This window comes from Sparus aurata, chromosome 10 (assembly GCF_900880675.1).
Source record: "Sparus aurata chromosome 10, fSpaAur1.1, whole genome shotgun sequence".
Lineage (NCBI taxonomy): Eukaryota > Metazoa > Chordata > Actinopteri > Spariformes > Sparidae > Sparus > Sparus aurata.
The window spans coordinates 34,491,675-34,510,002 of NC_044196.1; the positions used below are offsets into that span (position 1 = coordinate 34,491,675).

Below are 18,328 nucleotides of genomic sequence, written 5' to 3' on the forward strand. Positions count from 1 at the left end.
GCCTTATATGTAACTTACAGATTGTGTATTTGAGTGGTGTCGCTTTCCTCTAAGTCAAGCTAACACGTCCTCATACCTCAGTGACTCACAGAAAGAGCTTTTAGTCTACTGAATGTTGGAGTACCAGAGACAGGTGTAGTGGACTTGTGTCGAACCGGACCTCCATCATCTCATGTTGAGAAAAAGTTGCAGTTTGGTCAGGTTAAGGCACCAGAAATACCTGGTTAGGTTCAGGAAAGGTAAGGGCTCGGGTTGATTACGTACGTAGCTAAAGTTACCTAACAAAAGTTGAAATAAATCCCTTTTGGATTAGACTAATCCATCCACCCCATCCTCGTCCATATGCAGACTTCGACTTCCTCCTTTGCTCCCATCATGATTACTTTGCCACCTAGCAAGGAACCTAATTATGGGTCGTAATAGGCTGCTTACACAGACAACTGATGGCATATGCCCATTTATCTGGTCAGGATTTAGATACTCAGGTCAATGTCAATACAAAAAGCTTGATGGGAACTTAGGAGGGTCAAAGTGATCTATAGATTTTATGCAACTACCTGTTGACCTCACTGTTGTAACAGCAGCACCAGCACCAGCAGACGCAGCACAACCAGCAGACGCAGCACAACCAGCAGACGCAGCACAACCAGCAGACGCAGCACCAGCAGACGCAGCAGCAGCAGCAGCAGCAGCACAACCAGCAGACGCAGCAGCAGCAGCACAACCAGCAGACGCAGCAGCAGCAGCACAACCAGCAGACGCAGCAGCAGCAGCACCAGCAGCATCAGCACAACCAGCAGATGTAGCAGCACCAGCAGCAGCAGAAACACCAGCAACTCCAGCTGCCCCAGCAGCAACAGCACCAGCAGCAACAGCAGCACAAGCCCAGAATGACAACGCAACACCAACAGCACCAAGAAAAGAACCTGGACCTCCGGCTACTTCTGCCACCAGCCTAACTCATGTGACAGGTTAGTGTTAGAAAGTTCAGAGGATTCAGTTGGAATAGATCTTGTTGAAAATGTTCCTGAAAAAGATCCTGTCTTCCCCCAGGAAAACCTGATCCTAACCAGACTGCTGATGAAAGCGTGAAACCTTCTGATGCTTCTGGTACACACCGTAAGTTATTTATTAATTACATATTTTAAGTGATTGTTTGTATCCAATTCTGCACAGTTGGCCTAATGGTGGCGTCGTCGAGCACCACTGGGTTTATGTATGTGAGATTAGTTCATCATCATTACGTCTGGTACTTAGGAATCACGCTTTACATCCTGTGTGGAAGAGAAAAATAACATGGACGTAATACGAAAAGTTGCACGCAGAACACAGGAAATAATGTCTGAAATTAAAACAATAATTCAAAAATGTTTGAAATTTTTGTCCTAAAAACTTTTTTGTGGTTTTTGCCTGTCAGTTTCACCAAATATCTCCGGCAATGTGCAACCAAGATCTTCCCACCCAGGGGAGCAGTTTAAGATCTCACCTACTGCCAAGATAAATGAGACTATGAATGAGAATGGAGGTAAGAACAGATTAAGTACACAAGTTATGAGTTTTACTGGCATGAAAGCAAAGTGTGGCCATTCTGTGCTGCCATGTGTCTTCAGTAGTTCTGGAATGGACAAACCAAACAACAGCTCTTTGAGTTTTTACGTTTTTTTGCCAGCGTAGTCGAGGATGAGGTGATTGGTATGTTGATGTTGCAATAAATGCCACACGTGAACCTTTAAATTGGTATTCAGTGTTGTTTTGGTTTTGTTTTGTCTTTTCTATGACCAGACGAGAGCACTGAAAAACCAAAAAACCCAGTCACAAGTGCAGGTATGCATCAAATTAAATAACATAACTAAAAAAGTTGTTAATGAGAAGTTAAATTCTAAAATAAGTTTGATGTTTATTTTTCACAGGTGCATCTGATCCGTCTGCAGGTACAGCACACACACACTACATTTCTATTATATTTACGCCTTTACATTCTTGAATAAAATGTGATGCCAACAGACTGTTTGAATTAATTTAAGTAAGTCATTCATTTGTTTCTAAATGACAGCACCACCTGCAGCGGGCGGGACGACAGCGAAACCGGGTGAAATCGCTAAAGGTGCTGGTTAGTCGCCCTGCGGTGCACATGAAGCCGTGAATGAAGAATGATGCAACCATATCAAATCGTTAATCATGTGTTATCAAACTGTGCAGGAAGCTAATCATGAAAATGTTGTTTTCAAAAGGTCCTCAGACTGGCAGTGGTGACAAAGAGTTACCCAAATCAGGTAATACAGCCGTCAGTCACACCCCACAAACCATGACACATTCATACTTCATACTTCAGAGTGACTGCTAACTGTAGTTGCCATTAGCAAGTTAGCTCAGTTAGCTGTGCAGCTAGTGGTTCGAAACTGGGTGCACAGCGTTGTATTATAAGAAAGAATAAAAACACTGTACTGCTCGGCGAAATCTCATCAATTGTGGGGAAAAGAGTTTGCAGGTTGTTTATTTACACAATGTTTGCACATGAGCTAACTACTCACTAGCTTGCTAGCACTGCCGCGATAAGTGGTGGAGGCGATCCTCACTTCCATTGGCTCCTCTAGTCTGAAGCCATGCTTTGTGAGCGCCGCTTTGAGCTAAAGGCTAACATGCTAACGGCCTCACATTGACAGCGCAGTCATGCTTTTTTATTTATTTACCAGGCTCACCATCTTAGTTTAGCGTGTTAGCATGCTAATATTTTCTAGTCTACACATCAGCTGAGGCTCATGGGAATGACATCAGCTTGGTATGTATTGATTCTAGTAAAGTGAATAGCCTTTTTACCAGATAATGGCAAAATAATAGTTACCTGTAGACATTGAGGTCGTTCAGTCTGGACCAATAAGGCGAAGCGACTGATGGACATGCTATCCCTTTAGCTTTATTGCTACTGTCGCTACAAATCCTTATCATATCCTACATGAAGACAGTTACAACTACATTATAACCACTTATCATCCCTCTGTATTGAATCAAAGTCTGTAAATAAATAAATGATTTAAAAAATAACCATTGCTCTACTTTGCAATGCTAACAAAACACACTGTTGGAACTGTTATTCAAGGTTAGCTTTGAGGTGTTGCGGATGCTACGTCGCTGCTCTGTCATTTGGTTGGAGATGAATCTGTCTGAAACAGGCTGAACTATGTGAATGACTGTTTCCTCCTGTGTTTCCTTCAGAAAAAAGGCTGTTGTGGATCCTGTTGCCGGGCGCCGTGTTTGTAGCTGCTGCTGCCATTTTCCTCAAATTCAAATGCAAGAAGATCCACGACCACACAGGTGTGTCTACAAACAGAATGCACCACGTAAAAGAAGGCCTATATTAACATTTAGATGAAATAATATGAGAACTGATGGGGTTTTTTACATTCTGTTGATACTTTTAGTTCATTTTTGTGTGTTTTGAACTAGAATTCTTACATATTGCACGTTTAAAATTGAAGATATGTATTTTTTGTACTTTCTTTTTGGTAAAAATGTCTTTTTTTGATCCTCCATACAACAGAAACCATCGACACTGGAACTGAGAAGTAAGTTTGAACCTTACAGTTATTAAATCAGTGTGTGAACAACCCAAGACTTCATCTCTTCCTCTCTCCACTGCCACAGTGCATCTTTCCAGAGCCGGCCCGAGAGCACCAAAGACGGTGTCATGCTCCTCGGAGTGAAATCATCAGGCGGAGAAGAGAATGGTGAGCTGCCTGCTTTCTATTTCCTGCGAGATTTCCTTTCCAAGCTCCTTCTGTTTGTACGTTCTTCCATCACTTAGTCAAGCTGTTTCTCCAGACACGGACTTGCAATTATTCCAGGGAAGTAACAAGCTTTTAATATCTCATTGTGCTGTTTGGGCTTTTGGGGCTTTGCTGGGCAACAGAAGGTGTTTCCTGTGATTTCGCGCCCCCGCCCTCAAACAAGCAGCAGGGCCTGAAAGATAGGGACTTCCTAACATAAACACAGATTATTTTGGACAGGAGCTATTGTGCAGCCAGTAAATGTCAGTGCAGCCCAGACGTGGCGGGCGTGTGCATGTTTGTTGGTGAGGTGAATGCATGTGCACATCCACATGTGTCATTTGTGTTTTTCTACACAGACTCTATATCCCATGACTCCGCCCTTCAACAAAATTAAAAAAAAAAGAAATCTGGGCACTCCATGTCCTGCCTTCCTTCCTTAATACAATCAGGTCTCGCTGGCTTGGCTGTGAGCTTCGGGGGGAAATGGAGTCATGCTTTAGGAATTCTGCTGAGGAAGAACATGTTTATGTTGCTGCAGACGACTGAATTTCTTTGGATTGTAGCTTTATAAATTCCTCTCTGACTGTAAAACGTGTTACTCTTATACTTTCCGCTCTACACGGATGACCCCTGACCTCGTTATTGAATCTTTATATCAAAACAGCTCCATTCAAAACAAAAAATCTGAAGAAACGATCCCCTCACAGCCACATTTAGAGCATTATTCATGAGCTTTGTCCTGGTTGTATCACACAGATGTGGTTTGATCTGTTGTTGTTGTGTATGTTTCAGCGGCTGCGAGATAAAGAGAAGGGCAGCAACATCAAGATCAGCCAGTGGATGAGTCACATCTGTCGCCCACACACTGATGGTCTGGAGGAAATGTTTAGCTGTTTGATTTTATTTCAATTTTTGTGGATTTTGTGAGAGAATTTGTGAGGCAGGTGTTTTTTTAATGTATGATTCTGTCTGCTGAATGCAGTTAAACAGCTAAAGGATGTAAATCGTTAGAAAATAAAAACTTATTTTGAGTATATTGTTGACTAAGACAAACCTAAATGAAGCTGCATAGCATATTTTGTTCTGCATGTTGGACCACAGAACATGTTTTCTGTACAGTGCACTGACCTCAGATCTGTCACATATTTGATGTAATTCATTTCATAGTTTTACGATTAAGCTTTGGGTTTATACTTGTAGATTATAATGTCACCAAGAACTGTCATAAGAACTCTTTTCTATGTATTTTAGTACTGTCTTTAAAAGGAGGAAGTTAAAGCAACATTATGCAAGAATTGGTATAAGTACAGCGAGTCATGTGCATGTCTGATGACATCACTTATGATTGAAAACAGCAAGTTTCCTAATTTTGCAGCCGGAACACCTCCACCTCCAAAAGCTCCCGTGCCACCAATCCCCCGGTGCTGGGCAGAGTCCGCTAGCTGCATGGCTAACTGAGCTAACTAGCTAATGGCAGCATTTAGCAATGAGTCAAGTTATGAGTGAGAATTACCTCCCGCTCATCCAAGTTAAATGGTGCACGACCCAGCGTGGGAACATCAGACACACCGTTCTCACTGTCGCTATGACAACTATTATTTTCATATAAATATTTACATAATGTTGCTTTAAATATTCCACCAGGCGGACATGTTTGTGTGTATGTCTGCAGGTAATGTTGTGTGTCTTCTTTTCTCAGTAATTATACATTCAAGCACAACGACACTGGAACTGCTTAACGGCTGGAATGATTTTGTTGTTCACCTCAGTTTCCTCAATAAATCACCAGAAAATGATCTTGTTGTTGTTTAACATCACACATGTTGAGTGACTTGACATAAATCTTCTTTCAATAGTTATACAAACTAATAACATGATGATTTAGTTCAAGCATCTGTCACATGTTACACAAGTTAGAAACAAAATGTGTGAAAGGTTTTTATCTCATAATTATTATTTTCATCATCTACAAATTTTGTGTTTGTGGCTCATAATCATGACTTTTTCTCAAAATTTCAACTTAAATCTCATAATTTCAATTTTTTTTCTCGTAATTTTGACTTAATCTCAAAATGTCAACTTTAATATCATCATCTACATTTCTCATCTCATAATTATTATTTTCTTTCATCTTTATAATTTAAATTTTGCATCAATAATTAAAACATTTTATCTAATTAATTATGACTTTGTATCACATAATCTAAACTTGTTGTCTCATAATTATAATTTAATCTCCGAATGTCAACTTTAATCTCATAATTAAATGTTTTTATCTCATAATTTAAACTTTTTATCTCATAATTATTATTTTTTTTACATACAAATGTTGTCTTTGTATCTCATAATCATGACTTTATCTCAAAATGTCAACATTAATCTCATAATTTCAATTGTGTATCAAGAATTTCAATTTTTTATCCATTGACTTTTTATTTTATAATTACAACTTTGTATCACATGGTTTAAACTTTATCTCATAATTTTGACTTTATCTCAACATGTCAATTTTAATCTCATAATTTAAATTTTTATCTCATACTTATTTTTTTTTATCTCCAAATTTCATCTTTGTAGCTCATTATCATGACTTAATCTCAAAATATCAACTTTAATCTCATAATTCCAATTTTGTATTGTATAATTCCAGTCTTTTATCTCAATAATATGACTTTTTATCTTATAATTACACCTTGTTTCTTCTGATTTTTGACTTCTTATCTCCTAATCATGACTTAACATGGATTTTTTTCTCAATCAAGACTGAGTTTTGATCTTTTTTTTGTTTTAATCTGGCAGAAATGTTCTTCCATACTTCAGTCAGTCATATTAGCAGCATGATATTCACAGTGAGCGACGCTGGACGTAAACACTCATCAGGACTCTCCCCATGAGTTCCTGTGTGTGATGTACAGCATGTATACTGTGTCACCAACACTGGTCCCAGTTCAGTGACTCACCACTAGATGGCGCTCACAGTCTGGACACAGACAGCTCACCATGTTTGCTCCACAGTTCAGAAGCTGGTGTTTATTGATGACAGAGGAGTGAGAGTTAGAAATCAGCACCAGAATCTCACTCAGTCTCCTGCTTGATCCTAATAACAGCCTCCATACAGAGCAGACACACACGTCCACATGTAACCGCCGTCTCCACATCTTTACACAGTGATTTTATGTGGAACTAATTCAATTTCACAGAATAAAATCAAATGACTTTGGCCATTTTGTAGCCCTGACCTCCATTTTGAATCGATTCACATGCTAGTGTTTTCAGGCTGTGTCTCTTGCAGCCTGTGTAAGCTGAGACTGGGCAGCAGCTCTCCACTGTGGGCACATTTCCCTCAAAGAGACAGTGAGCAGATTGGCAGAGGGCCCATCACACACTCCCACAATGCACCAGGAGCAGCAGCAGCAGCAGCAGCTGAGTGACATCCAGCGTGTAACGCCAGGATACTTCAGCTTCACTCTCCAGCTCACAGCGTTCAGTCTCCCTCTTTAGGCCAGAAGCTCGTCTGTCACACTGAGAATCAATACGAATTGTTAAAAATTAACCCAGTATTTCACGGGGGCTGTTATTGACTTCACAATGTGTCAATTTGAACCCATTTTTTCAGTGTTTGCACGTCATTTCAACACAATTTTGTCGTTACAGAATTAAGTCTTGTTGAGTTTTGCGTCTGTGAACCAGCCGTCTAATCGTTTGAAAGCTCCTACGCGCTTCAGAGACCCAACAGAGGTCATTTCCACATATTAAATCTCTAAATCTGTAATGTTGGCAGCACGGCAGTCAAAGTTACCATTTTAGCACGATGGAAATTGCCCCCGCAGGAGAAGATAACTCAGCTTAACTAAAGATTTCATCAGAAAGAGGATCCTCAAATTGTCTTGAATTCCTGTGTGACACAATAATGAACACAACAGATGTAGCTACTGCGCATTTCCTGTTCGCTTGTTTTTTTAATTTACCCAATTAGACATGAAGATGAGAGATGTGGTTGCAGAGAACATGCAGAGAAAATGTCTCTCACTGCAGCCGTTGTGTTTCTCATATACAGTCTGGTAGCTTCGGTCTGTTCCACCGCCTCATGTTGCTCATTTGTGCCTAAATTACACAGCTTTCTCATTTAGCAGCAGCGGTGGAAGAAGAGTTTGGATCGTTTATCAAAGTCATGCATTTCAAAATGTCACTAGGGCAAAAGAATTAACATGAAAGTATTCTTACAGGTGCAATATGTGATCATCATCATCTGTTCCACCACTGGCTGCAGGTGACGTTAAAGATGCATTACAGTCAGCCGTCTGCAGGTTTTCTTCATGTTTGCAGGGACTTTATATGCAATCAAGTTATGCTCCTTCTCATAAGTTGCATCAAACAATAGCTACAACTGTCAGAACAAAAAAAAGCAATGCAACACAATATATTTCACAGTTAATTGCAAGAGTGTAAATGTTGAATATTCTGTCTGCTGCCTCTAACAAATACAAAATGTTATCATGCATCTTTTCCACCTTTCCACTTGAGAGAACCTACTTTTTAAATTAGGGCATGTCAGCTGCGTGCAAGAGCAGCGCGTCTGTGATCCGCACGAGGAACGTTTCTGCACATGCAACTTGTTATCACCAGAGGAGATAGAGAAGTGCAACTCATCAAAAAGGCTGCTGTTGTTAAATTTCATAGGGGCGGGAGGAGGGGGCAGCATGGAGCACGTTTCACTGTCAGGCCGGCATACCGGGGGTCTTGACGGGAGATAACAGAATGTTGATCTGCACCGCGATGGATTAGTAACCCGACACACAACACGTTTCATCTTTTGCTTCATTCAGGGAAACAGGCGGTGACACATGGAGCAAATTCACAAGCAGATTTTGGTTGTATCGCCTTACCGACAGGAGGTGAAGGTCAGAAAGCAGAGGGGCTTCACGTTACCCCGGTCTCTGCCCTTCAACTTTTATTGTCACTGCAAAAGAGGAAGATTCATTTAGCTTTTATAAACTAGGGAAAACAAACGGACATCCTTTTATCGTGCAAGTGTGACGGGAACGCTGCAGACGGACCAGGCTGCACAAAAGTTAAAAGGACACTATGTAGCTATGGAGCGTTAAAGAGGTAATAATGGAAAAAATAACAGAATAAACAAACTGTTCTCAGAGGAAAACAAGCTCCCAGAACACTGTTTGAAGCTAGAAAGTTGGCAGGGTCCGCCACATATAAACAAAGGAAAACAGTATGAAACCGGTCGTCCTTTAAGTTCAGTTTGTTAACTCAGTTTATTCACGCATGAAAACAAAGAGTTTGTTTGTTCAGGCATGAAGATCTTTCTCCTCGGATTAAAAATTTCTCTCAAGATTGTAGGTTTCTATTCTTATTATAGGCTACAAATATTATCTGATCTGAAACTATTTACAACTCACCATGCATGCACAGACCTCGTTTTAAATGCTTAACGAGAGTTTTCCTGGCTGCTTGTTAAGTTTTTTTATGCTGGTTTTTACAGTGTAGAATGTGGGCTACTGGGTCTGAACGAAAGCTCACTCAGCAACACGGTGACCTTGAATATCTGACATAAATTCAGGTCAGAACCTCGTTAACACCGCTGTAATAATCACAGCTGATGCTCTGCACTTTGAGACTGCGGTCCTGAAGGTGCTCTGTGTAGTTTCTGGGCAAGAAATCAATAATGACTGATTTTATTTATGCCTACACAAACTAAATAACCAACACTTCATTCTGTTTTACTTTACTTATATGTGGCGGACCCTGCCATCTTTCTAGCATCATATTTTGAGACCTTATTTTCCTCTGAGAACAGCTTGTTAAGAAAATACATAGCTGAGTTTGTATTATTACCTCATTAATATTGTAAATCTGACATTTCTGAGTTTGAATTTCTTCTCCAAAACTGTGCAGTGCCCCTTTAACTCCTGGTTTATTGGCCTCCTGTTTTTTCTGCACTTGACACACAATCAAATATTCTTCTATTTTCGGGTCGAAGTATTCAGGTCAAATCAAACATCAGACAGCCTAAATGCTCCATTTGATCTCCTGCTGGTGTCAAAGTCTTCTGCACACAACTTTAACAAAAGCATTGCTCAGCAAGCACTTTGCACAAGTATATGCCCGCATCCACAAAGGCAGTAACACTAGCTAAAGCATGTGACTTGTGTCTGAGGCATATCTAGTTCTCCCCATGTGACTGGAGGAAAACTCTCCCTCTCTCGCTCTCTCTCGTCCATTGGCTTCCATTACCCTTTAACCAGCAGAGCTGCTGGTGGGTTAGAGGGTCAGATCCAGTTACTGCATGGGAGAAATTTTTCTGTTGAGACTGTATGATGAGGGATAAACTGCTGATAAGCCAAACAACTGCGCTCAGTGTTTTATCTGCCAAATGTACACACACACACACTAATACAGTAAGGTGAGACATGTTGGCTCAGTAAACGTCCTCCTTCCTTACAGACCGGACCACGAGATAAGCCACAGATATCTGCTTTGATTAGTTTGAGAGAATCTGGAAGAGTGTTTTGCTTATTTTGCACATAATTTCATGTCAGAGGTGGAAGCCACTCATTCATCCGCCGCGGGTACAACCACTAATAATGCTTGATTTTGCAGCAGAGCCCTGGACCCTGCTGGATTGGCCTGTTAGGATTCCACAGCAAAGCTCTTGAGACCGGGCCAAACAGCTCCACAGTCATACTTCTGCCGCTTATTTCAAGGCTAGCATCACGTTTGAACGTGTCAGCTCCTGCGCTGGAGGAAGAATCCAGAAGCACTTGAAGCACACTGTGAAAATATTCTGTTATAAGTAAAAATCCTGCATTTAAAATGTCACTTAAAGGTGCAACAGGTGAGAATGTATATGTCCACCTGTTGAATTCGTGCTTTCAGCTATAGGAGCAGCATATCACCGGAGTAACTGCTAACTGCAGTTAAAATAAAGCTAATGCTTCCAACACTTTAGCTACTGTTAGCTCACTAAGCTGTGCAGCTAACCAGCTAGAGTTGTAAACACCAACACTCACATGGCGCTCTCTTAGTCTGAAACACTAGCTGGATGGCTAACTGGGCTAACAGCAGCTGGCAGCAGCAGTTAGCGGGTAGCTGTGATATGCTGCCCACTGTTTGTTTTGAGTTTGAAATTGTCAGGTGGCTGATTCTTACATCGCACCTTTAAAATTGGAATAAATAAAATGTTGTATAAGATGAGTTGCTATAGAAGATGCTCTGCTACAATACCTGGTTGTAAAAAAAACAATCGTCATCATTTTAATAAAGAAAAAAAGAAAATTATTTCCTTAGCATTTATAAAAACCTTGTAAAACATGAAGTTGTTGTTGAATGTTGAAAAAATAATCACTTTTTAAGCTTTGCATAAACTATTTAAGCTGTCTAGTGGTCAAATAATGTGAACATCTGCATTTTTTGCTTTGTTAGAGACGATTTAAATATTTTGTTGGCCATCAAAATGTCAGAACGTGAGGGTTTAAATAACAAACATTTAAGCTGAAGTGATTTGTCATTCTGTATTTACATGTAACCAAAAACATGATTTTGAAGCTATTTTAAGGACAAAAGTTACATTACGTTGTTTTAAAAAACTTAAAACGTTGTCTGTGTTTTCCCTTGTTAGTTGAGTTTTGATAAACTTGATGTAAATATAATAAAATATATAAAAAGAGGTATTTAACCCACAGAGTCACTACATCAGACCCAAACTCACCTCGCAGGGTTCAGCCTGCTGGCTGTGTAGCAACACGAGTTTCCCCCTCGGCTGGTATTGGTCAATCTTTTAATTCAGACTCTATTTCACAGCCAATCAGGGAAAAGCCGCGTTGGGCGTCGCGAGGCGCGCTCTGATTGGTCGAACCCTCGGGTCAGTTGGGCAGGGGGAGTGTATAAAATAATGCTGAGAAGTTTGTGGCCGCTGCAGTGTGTTTGTGTGTCTGTGTGTCTGTCGGTGTGGGAGAAGAAACGGCGTCAGACTTTATTTATGAGAGACCGGTGAAGCCGAGATATTTTGCACTTAATAATCATTAAGGTGAGTGGTTTTATTTGGACGGTTAACGGTTGTTAGCTAGAATTGAAGAGCTAAAGTCTCAGAGCCAGGTAAACTTCTGTTATGTGTGTGTGGGGCGGTAGGTAAGTGGGGGCTGTCTTGCTAATTGCTAGCTAAGATTTTGACAGTTTTAAGCGTTTAGATGCTGAGATAGCGTAATGTGGACACCTGAGTGAGGAGCCACCTGTCTCTTACTGAGGTAAAAACAATTCGCTGCCCTGACTCTTCTTCTTCTTCTTCGTCTCCCTCTTCTTGTTCTGACGTCGTTTTCCAGGCAGCCTTGCTAAATCCACAGGAAAGCAGCCCACTCCTGGACAAATCAAGACTGTCACCATGGTTGCCACAAGCACTTTAAAGACCAAAAGCAGCGAGTGCATCTCAGAATTGGTCGACCGAAGATATGACCAGGCTTGCATTGAGAAGGGTAAGCGTCCACTGGCTGTTTCTGTGTGTGTTTTTTTGTTTTTCTTTGTATAGGTAAGCTGCTAGTTGCTGGATACTTCCAGTTGTGTGCTTGTTTATCCCCTGTGTGGTGCATGGCTGCAGCAGGGGAGGGGAGGGGAGGAGGAGAGGCAAGTCAACAGAGGATGAAGTCATCCCTTTAGCCTGGTCTACACAACAGCAGCCTGCCTGTAATGGCAAATCTGACATGCTTTCTTTCTGTTCTGCAAATCCTAAATTGTGATCAGGTTGATTATCTATGTTAAGGTTTTGGACATTTCGACAATCTATCAGATGTTTATCCTTCTGTTCCTTATGTGAGAGCATTCGTATGCAGCAAACAACAATGCAAAAGATGATTTGTAGGTCAGAACAACCTTAATGTGATTGGTGCATGCTTGCATTCTGGTAAAAAAAAACATTTCTTGCCCTGCAGTTGGCATGTTTTTATTTAAAAAGAAGAAAAGCTGGATCTGGTCCTCAATGTTGAACTTTTGTTTTCCCAGAACTGGATTTCTGGGATCACTGCTTGGCCGAGCCTCAGAGGAATGTAGATGTCAATGAGGACAGAACCTGTCAACAGCTGGCCAAGATGTTTGAAAACTGCCTGTCACGAGCCAAAAAGACGACGCTGCACTGCTCCTCTGTGCTGGTACCAGAGAAGCTCACGCGGAGAATCGCTCGAGAAGTCCTGCGCCTGGCTTCCTGCGAGCCCTGCGGCCTGCGTGGCTGCGTCCTCTACATCCACCTGGAGCTGGAGAAGGGCTGCAAGCGGCTGGAGCGCATTGTGTACGATGCCACCGTGGTGCCCACGTTTGAGCTGACTCTAGTGTTCAAGCAGGATGGCACCGCCTGGCCCAGCCTACGGGACTTCCTTTTTATGGGGACCTGCTTTGCCCCGACTTTCAGGCACGTACTCAAACTGAGTCCTGGTTTCCGGCTCGTCAAGAAAAAATTGTACTCCTCCGCGGCTGGTACTGTGATCGAGGAGTGCTGAACTATGGGAGGGTTGGAGTGGGATATCGGGTTTCCTGTGGGTTAAACGCACTTCTGCCCAAATGTAAAAGACACTCCAGTGGTGTCATATTTTCTACAGTGTTTTTGTACAACACAGTTTGTCAGTTCGACTATTCGTAGCCAGTCGGTTCAGTTTGGAACTTGGGATGTGAGGTTAAAAGCTTGAGCATGAATGAGCCGGACAGGCCTTAGTTTTGCTTCAGTGTTTCTAAAAGTTATTTTCTTTTTTAAACAGCAAAATTGTAATATTCTGGGTGTTTTTTTTTTCTTTTCTTTTCTTTTCTTTTTCTAATCAGAGCATTTGTTGCTCAAACACAGTTAGAAAATGTACATTTTGCAGATGAATGTAAAACTGAGAGGGACATACCGTGGGTACACTTTGTTAAAGACACTAGCCACTTTGTTGATGCATCTGTGTGTTTCCAGATAAATTGAATGTTTTCAGCAGCAGTAAACACACTTAGGCTTGAATAGAGACTGAATCTCAGTCCTTGGGGGCCATATGTAGCTAGTTGTATAATGCTGTATTTAGGGCTGTGGATGTTTTTTATGACTGAATGTCCTGTGAAGATGCTGCTGTCTCGGTGTGGGGCTTCTCACAATGGGGCGATGTGGATGCCTTAAATGTCTTTTTCACTTGGATCACAGCTTTGTGTACGTCTAGTGTAAATGTTTTACTGCATTTTTATTTTTATATCCCCTCCCCCCCCAAGACACAGAATTAATAGATTATTAAAAAGGATTGTAACAGCTTATTCGTTTTTATGTAGTTTTGTTAAACGGGATGTGCAAACAAAGTTCTGGAGGTCCAGCTGGTAATTTGTTTTTTTTGGTGAATTTCCTACAGTTTTTTTTTCTTTTCTTTTCTTTTTTAATGATATTTGAAACAAACTTCCTGTTGAAGGAAACTAGGTTTTGTCTGTTGGACAATAAAAAATGTAAACCTTATTTGACAGTTGAGTCTGTGCAGTTTGTTTCAGGTTGAGTAGAACTATTTGTTCAGTGCTCACACAACATGACCGTGCATATTCTGGAGCCATGACCAGGCATGCTGAGCCTGGAGTGGGCAGCAGCAGTGGGACAATGCAGGCCTGTTAAACAGAGCAGGCAGAACAAGAGCCTTACAAGAATGTGATGCATTTATTATGTGCGGTCGTGGCTCGTATGAGACGAGAATTATTAGCTTGACAGCACATAAGCCACCAGCAGCCTCTGTACAGCAACTCATGTTGCTTATTTGGCAAAATTCATAGAAATGAACAAACTTCGATAATTAATGATTCACTTACTGCTGTTGGCACCATCATCTGATTCTGTGAGTCCCTACACTTACAGTATATTAAAGGGGCACTATGTCATTTTGAAGAAGAAATTCAAACAAAGAATTTTAATGTTTACAATATTAATGAGGTAATAATACAAACTCAAATATTTATTTTTTCATAACTGAATAAACAGGCTGTTCTCAGAGGAAAATAAGGTCCCCAGAACACTGAAGCTAGAAAGGTGGCAGGGTCCGCCACAAATGACGAGTTTAGTTTGTTTAGGCATTAAAAAAACAGCCAGTGAAGGTGTTTCTCTTCTGATTAAAGTCTTTTCCCTGAAACTACATAGATTAATATTTGATCTGCTCCTTTTGGCCTCTGAAGAATCATTATGGAACGTAAGTAGCACAGTTCACTGCTGCAGCAGTTTCTACAAGCACATCAGCTGCTTGTGTTGCGTTTGTGTGACATTTCTCTCGCCGTCTTTAATGGAGGCGTCTCCATAGTGATTTTGCGAGCCTGTGTCGGTGAGCTATACAAGTGAGATCCAGATTAACCAGATTGTGACACTTGTGTGGGACATTTGCAGTAATCACTTTGTGCTCCTGACCTTATTCTCCACGTCGGGCCTCTTATCTGTGTAAATGCGTGTTCTGAGGGTAAAGAAAGTAAACTGTTGCCCTGATGCTGTGCTACTTCATATTGATTGCGTTAAAGTTTGACCAATTACACAGTCACCTCATTCACATGGACAAGTGAACAGGGTGACGTGGGTACAGTAGGTTAATGAGAGAGGCACATGATCCTCATTGTGAAGGGGACAAAGCACCAGTGATCATTTACTCGGTGTCACCCGCCTGATCTCTTTCCCCTGCTGTGCTCATGTGGGTCAGCAGTACAAGTTTGCTTTGTAAAGCCCATAAACTTGTATAACACTGAACATCTGTCTGTGGAGACTCACCGGTATACTAGTACACTATATTGTTTTATTATATGTCAAGTGTCATGGTCTCATAGAGATCTAACTGTTGTCATATTTAATATATAATTATGTGTAATATAGCCTCTTTTAAGGGCAGCATGTAAGAAAATCAACATCCAAAAATCAACTAAAATTATCGACAGAATGAGAATAAACATCAGTATTGACATTACGATGTCTACACACTGTTGCAGAGATATTTACCGAAGTCACATGATAACTGAGTAGTTCCTCTACTAGTGGTGTTGTTAGGGCAGCTACAGTTAGCAGCAGTTAGTGGTTACTTTAGTGATATGCTGCCCAATATCTTGAATCATCTTATCATGAATATGACAGCAGGCTAATTCTTACATATTGCACCTTTCAGCTAAATCATACCCAAATGATTTTCCACAGAAAATGAGCTTTTATTGAGTTGTCTGAACTGTTGCAAGACTGTTTACACATAAAGAAAAACTTTAATTCACTTCGCTGCCAAGCATACACAAAGAGAAAGACGTCCTTCAGATGACATATGAAGTTGAAGCTAGCAGACTGCTAGCTGTAGAGACTGGAAACAGAAGACATGCTAGGTGGTGGACAGAAATACCAAGTGGCTTTTTATGGAGTTATGTTGGCTACCAAACTATTTCTTGACTGGGAAAAGGACTTCAAGAAACTCACTAGTCGCCAAACTGCTGCTAACTGTAACAGTCATTAGCTAGTTAGCTCAGTTAGCCGTGCAGCTAGCGGTCCAGGCTGAGAGCTCTGAGTACCAGGCAAGTGTTGGTGTTTACACCGCTGGCACAGGAGCTCGGACTGGGACTGGTCGGGACTAGCTGGTTAGCATGCTAGCCTTGGTCAACACAGTGCACAGATGTCATAACATCAGAACTGTTTTTCACATACTGTTGATAATTTGATGAGTGATGAGAGAAAGATTGACACTTAGGCTATGTTATCATCAGTTATGATATGTTAGCATCCAGCTGAGCCTGATGCAGATCTTTGTTCGTGAGTCTCATTTAAAATGAGATATTTACAGTGTACTAAATCCTTGTTCTATGCTGTCTAAAGAAAGGCAGCGGCAGCAGACGCTCCTGCTGAGGGACACCCCCCCACACAATCAATCCAGCCTCCAGCCTCATGGAAAAATACTGAAGGCCTTTTCACGCTGCTGCGACCAAAAGAACCTGAGCTGCACTGTATGGGCTTGGCAGCTCGTTCACTTGACGCTCATGAATCCTTTGGTGGTACTTGAGATTCTCAGTGTCAACATGATTCATCTCAACCCGCACAGGTTTCAGTGGCAGTACTATGTTGTGAAATGGGTCCTTCCCTGTCACAGCTGCACAGTCAATCACACTGATCGCACATGCAACCTGCCTACACAGCAAATACTGCAGATTTGACAGCCTTACAGATGTTTACCACCTTCAGGTCGGCTCTCCATCCCTACGGGCGTCATAGTCACTGGATAGGCCTGTTTGTTCCTGGCTCTGAGCTGGGCTTGACTCCATGTTTTCCTCCTGACCTACTGAAGCAGCCTCTTTCTTGGAAGATGGAAACCTGATGATCATGGATACGGGTGTGTGTAAGTCACAGTTGCTGTTTTGTGATCCACATATGTTTATCTGTCCTCTGACTGTTTGTATACAGTTCATGTAAACATCATTTTCTTTGCTTTGCATTTCATATTTTCTTTTAGTTCATTTACAGGATATTCCCAGGCAATCACGTGTGTGTGAAACTATAACACTCATTTTACACCAGAAAACAAAAAGGAGCTGAAAAATGCCTTTCTGCAGTGATCCTGATCCACTGTGACAAACCAAAACACACTGACTTCCAAAGAGCAGAGAATAAAGACTCCATCCACAGAAGGTTGGACTGGCCTGGTTGGTAAACATGAGCTTGCTGCTTGCTCTTTACTGACGTTATATCACATGCTTTCTGGGTATTGAAATTCAAATCTTTCACTCGCCTCCTGCTGCCATTGGAGCTGGCCACATGCAGTGTTGGTGAGTTGAATTTTAAATCTACTTTGCATTGCCAAGTAGCACTCAAACACCTCAGTGTTTAGCCCTGATGGTAATGTGACAGGAGTTATGATAACACAGGCTGAGGGACAGAAACCATAGTGAATCACTTTAGTTATTGATTATTGGATTTAATCTGGAAACTCAAGTTTAACGTCAAATATTGTAGAATCTCATCAAAAACTATAAGAAACTTTTAACTGGTTATAAAGCAGTTACAGGACCATCAGTGAGAAGATTGAATGGGTTACTCTTAAAGGGGCAATATGTAAGATTTTTTGTTGATAATATTAAAAATCAAACTAAAATGATCATCAGTATGTGAAGAATATTGTGTTGCAGGGATGTATACTGATGTGAGCAGGCTAACCAGCTAGCTCTGGCCCATAAGTGTTGCACGTGGTGTAAATACAAACACTCCACTGGTGCTCCGAGCTCCTAGTTTAGGTCGCTACTTGCATGGCTAACTGTGCTAACTAGCTAACAATAGCTCTAACAAGCAGCATTTCTGCCGATACTCCACTTTTTGTTTTGAGCTTCAGTTTTTCAGGAGGCCAGTTCAAACATATTGCACCTTTAATGCCTGTCTGACTTATCAGGGGTGGAGAAGTCACAAGATTTCAACTGTTAAGCTGCACACTTCTTAATCAAATGCACTCGCTATCAAAAGCTTTCGACAAGGCTGTTGGTGCTCATACTGCTTTTGTCCAGAGGGGCCGCCAGAATCAACAAAAAGTAACTTCCCTTTAGCTGCTTTAAGTTCAGTTATGTTTTTGTTT

General features: G+C 41.2%; 2 protein-coding genes across 2 annotated transcripts; both read left to right on the forward strand.

The window, feature by feature from the left end:
* The first annotated feature begins 755 nt into the window (after positions 1-755).
* LOC115590619 (uncharacterized) lies at positions 756-5,563 on the forward strand. Its single transcript, XM_030432059.1, has 11 exons — positions 756-971; positions 1,054-1,110; positions 1,418-1,525; positions 1,783-1,824; positions 1,911-1,931; positions 2,054-2,110; positions 2,232-2,273; positions 3,214-3,312; positions 3,539-3,563; positions 3,643-3,725; positions 4,560-5,563. Exons 3-11 carry the CDS (start codon positions 1,510-1,512, stop codon positions 4,571-4,573), a joined length of 399 nt encoding a protein of 132 aa, XP_030287919.1. The 5' UTR covers positions 756-971; positions 1,054-1,110; positions 1,418-1,509; the 3' UTR covers positions 4,574-5,563.
* Positions 5,564-11,646: 6,083 nt separating this feature from the next.
* LOC115589057 (DNA damage-inducible transcript 4-like protein) lies at positions 11,647-14,232 on the forward strand. Its single transcript, XM_030429741.1, has 3 exons — positions 11,647-11,808; positions 12,101-12,250; positions 12,774-14,232. Exons 2-3 carry the CDS (start codon positions 12,160-12,162, stop codon positions 13,262-13,264), a joined length of 582 nt encoding a protein of 193 aa, XP_030285601.1. The 5' UTR covers positions 11,647-11,808; positions 12,101-12,159; the 3' UTR covers positions 13,265-14,232.
* Positions 14,233-18,328: the final 4,096 nt, after the last annotated feature.

Coding starts and splice junctions, on each gene's coding strand:
- LOC115590619 (XM_030432059.1), top strand. Junction 1,825..1,910: donor AAACCCAGTCACAAGTGCAG/GTATGCATCAAA, acceptor TATTTTTCACAG/GTGCATCTGATCCGTCTGCA. Junction 2,274..3,213: donor CAAAGAGTTACCCAAATCAG/GTAATACAGCCG, acceptor TGTTTCCTTCAG/AAAAAAGGCTGTTGTGGATC.
- LOC115589057 (XM_030429741.1), top strand. CDS start 12,160: ATGGTTGCCACAAGCACTTTAAAGACCAAAAGCAGCGAGTGCATCTCA. Junction 12,251..12,773: donor CCAGGCTTGCATTGAGAAGG/GTAAGCGTCCAC, acceptor TTGTTTTCCCAG/AACTGGATTTCTGGGATCAC.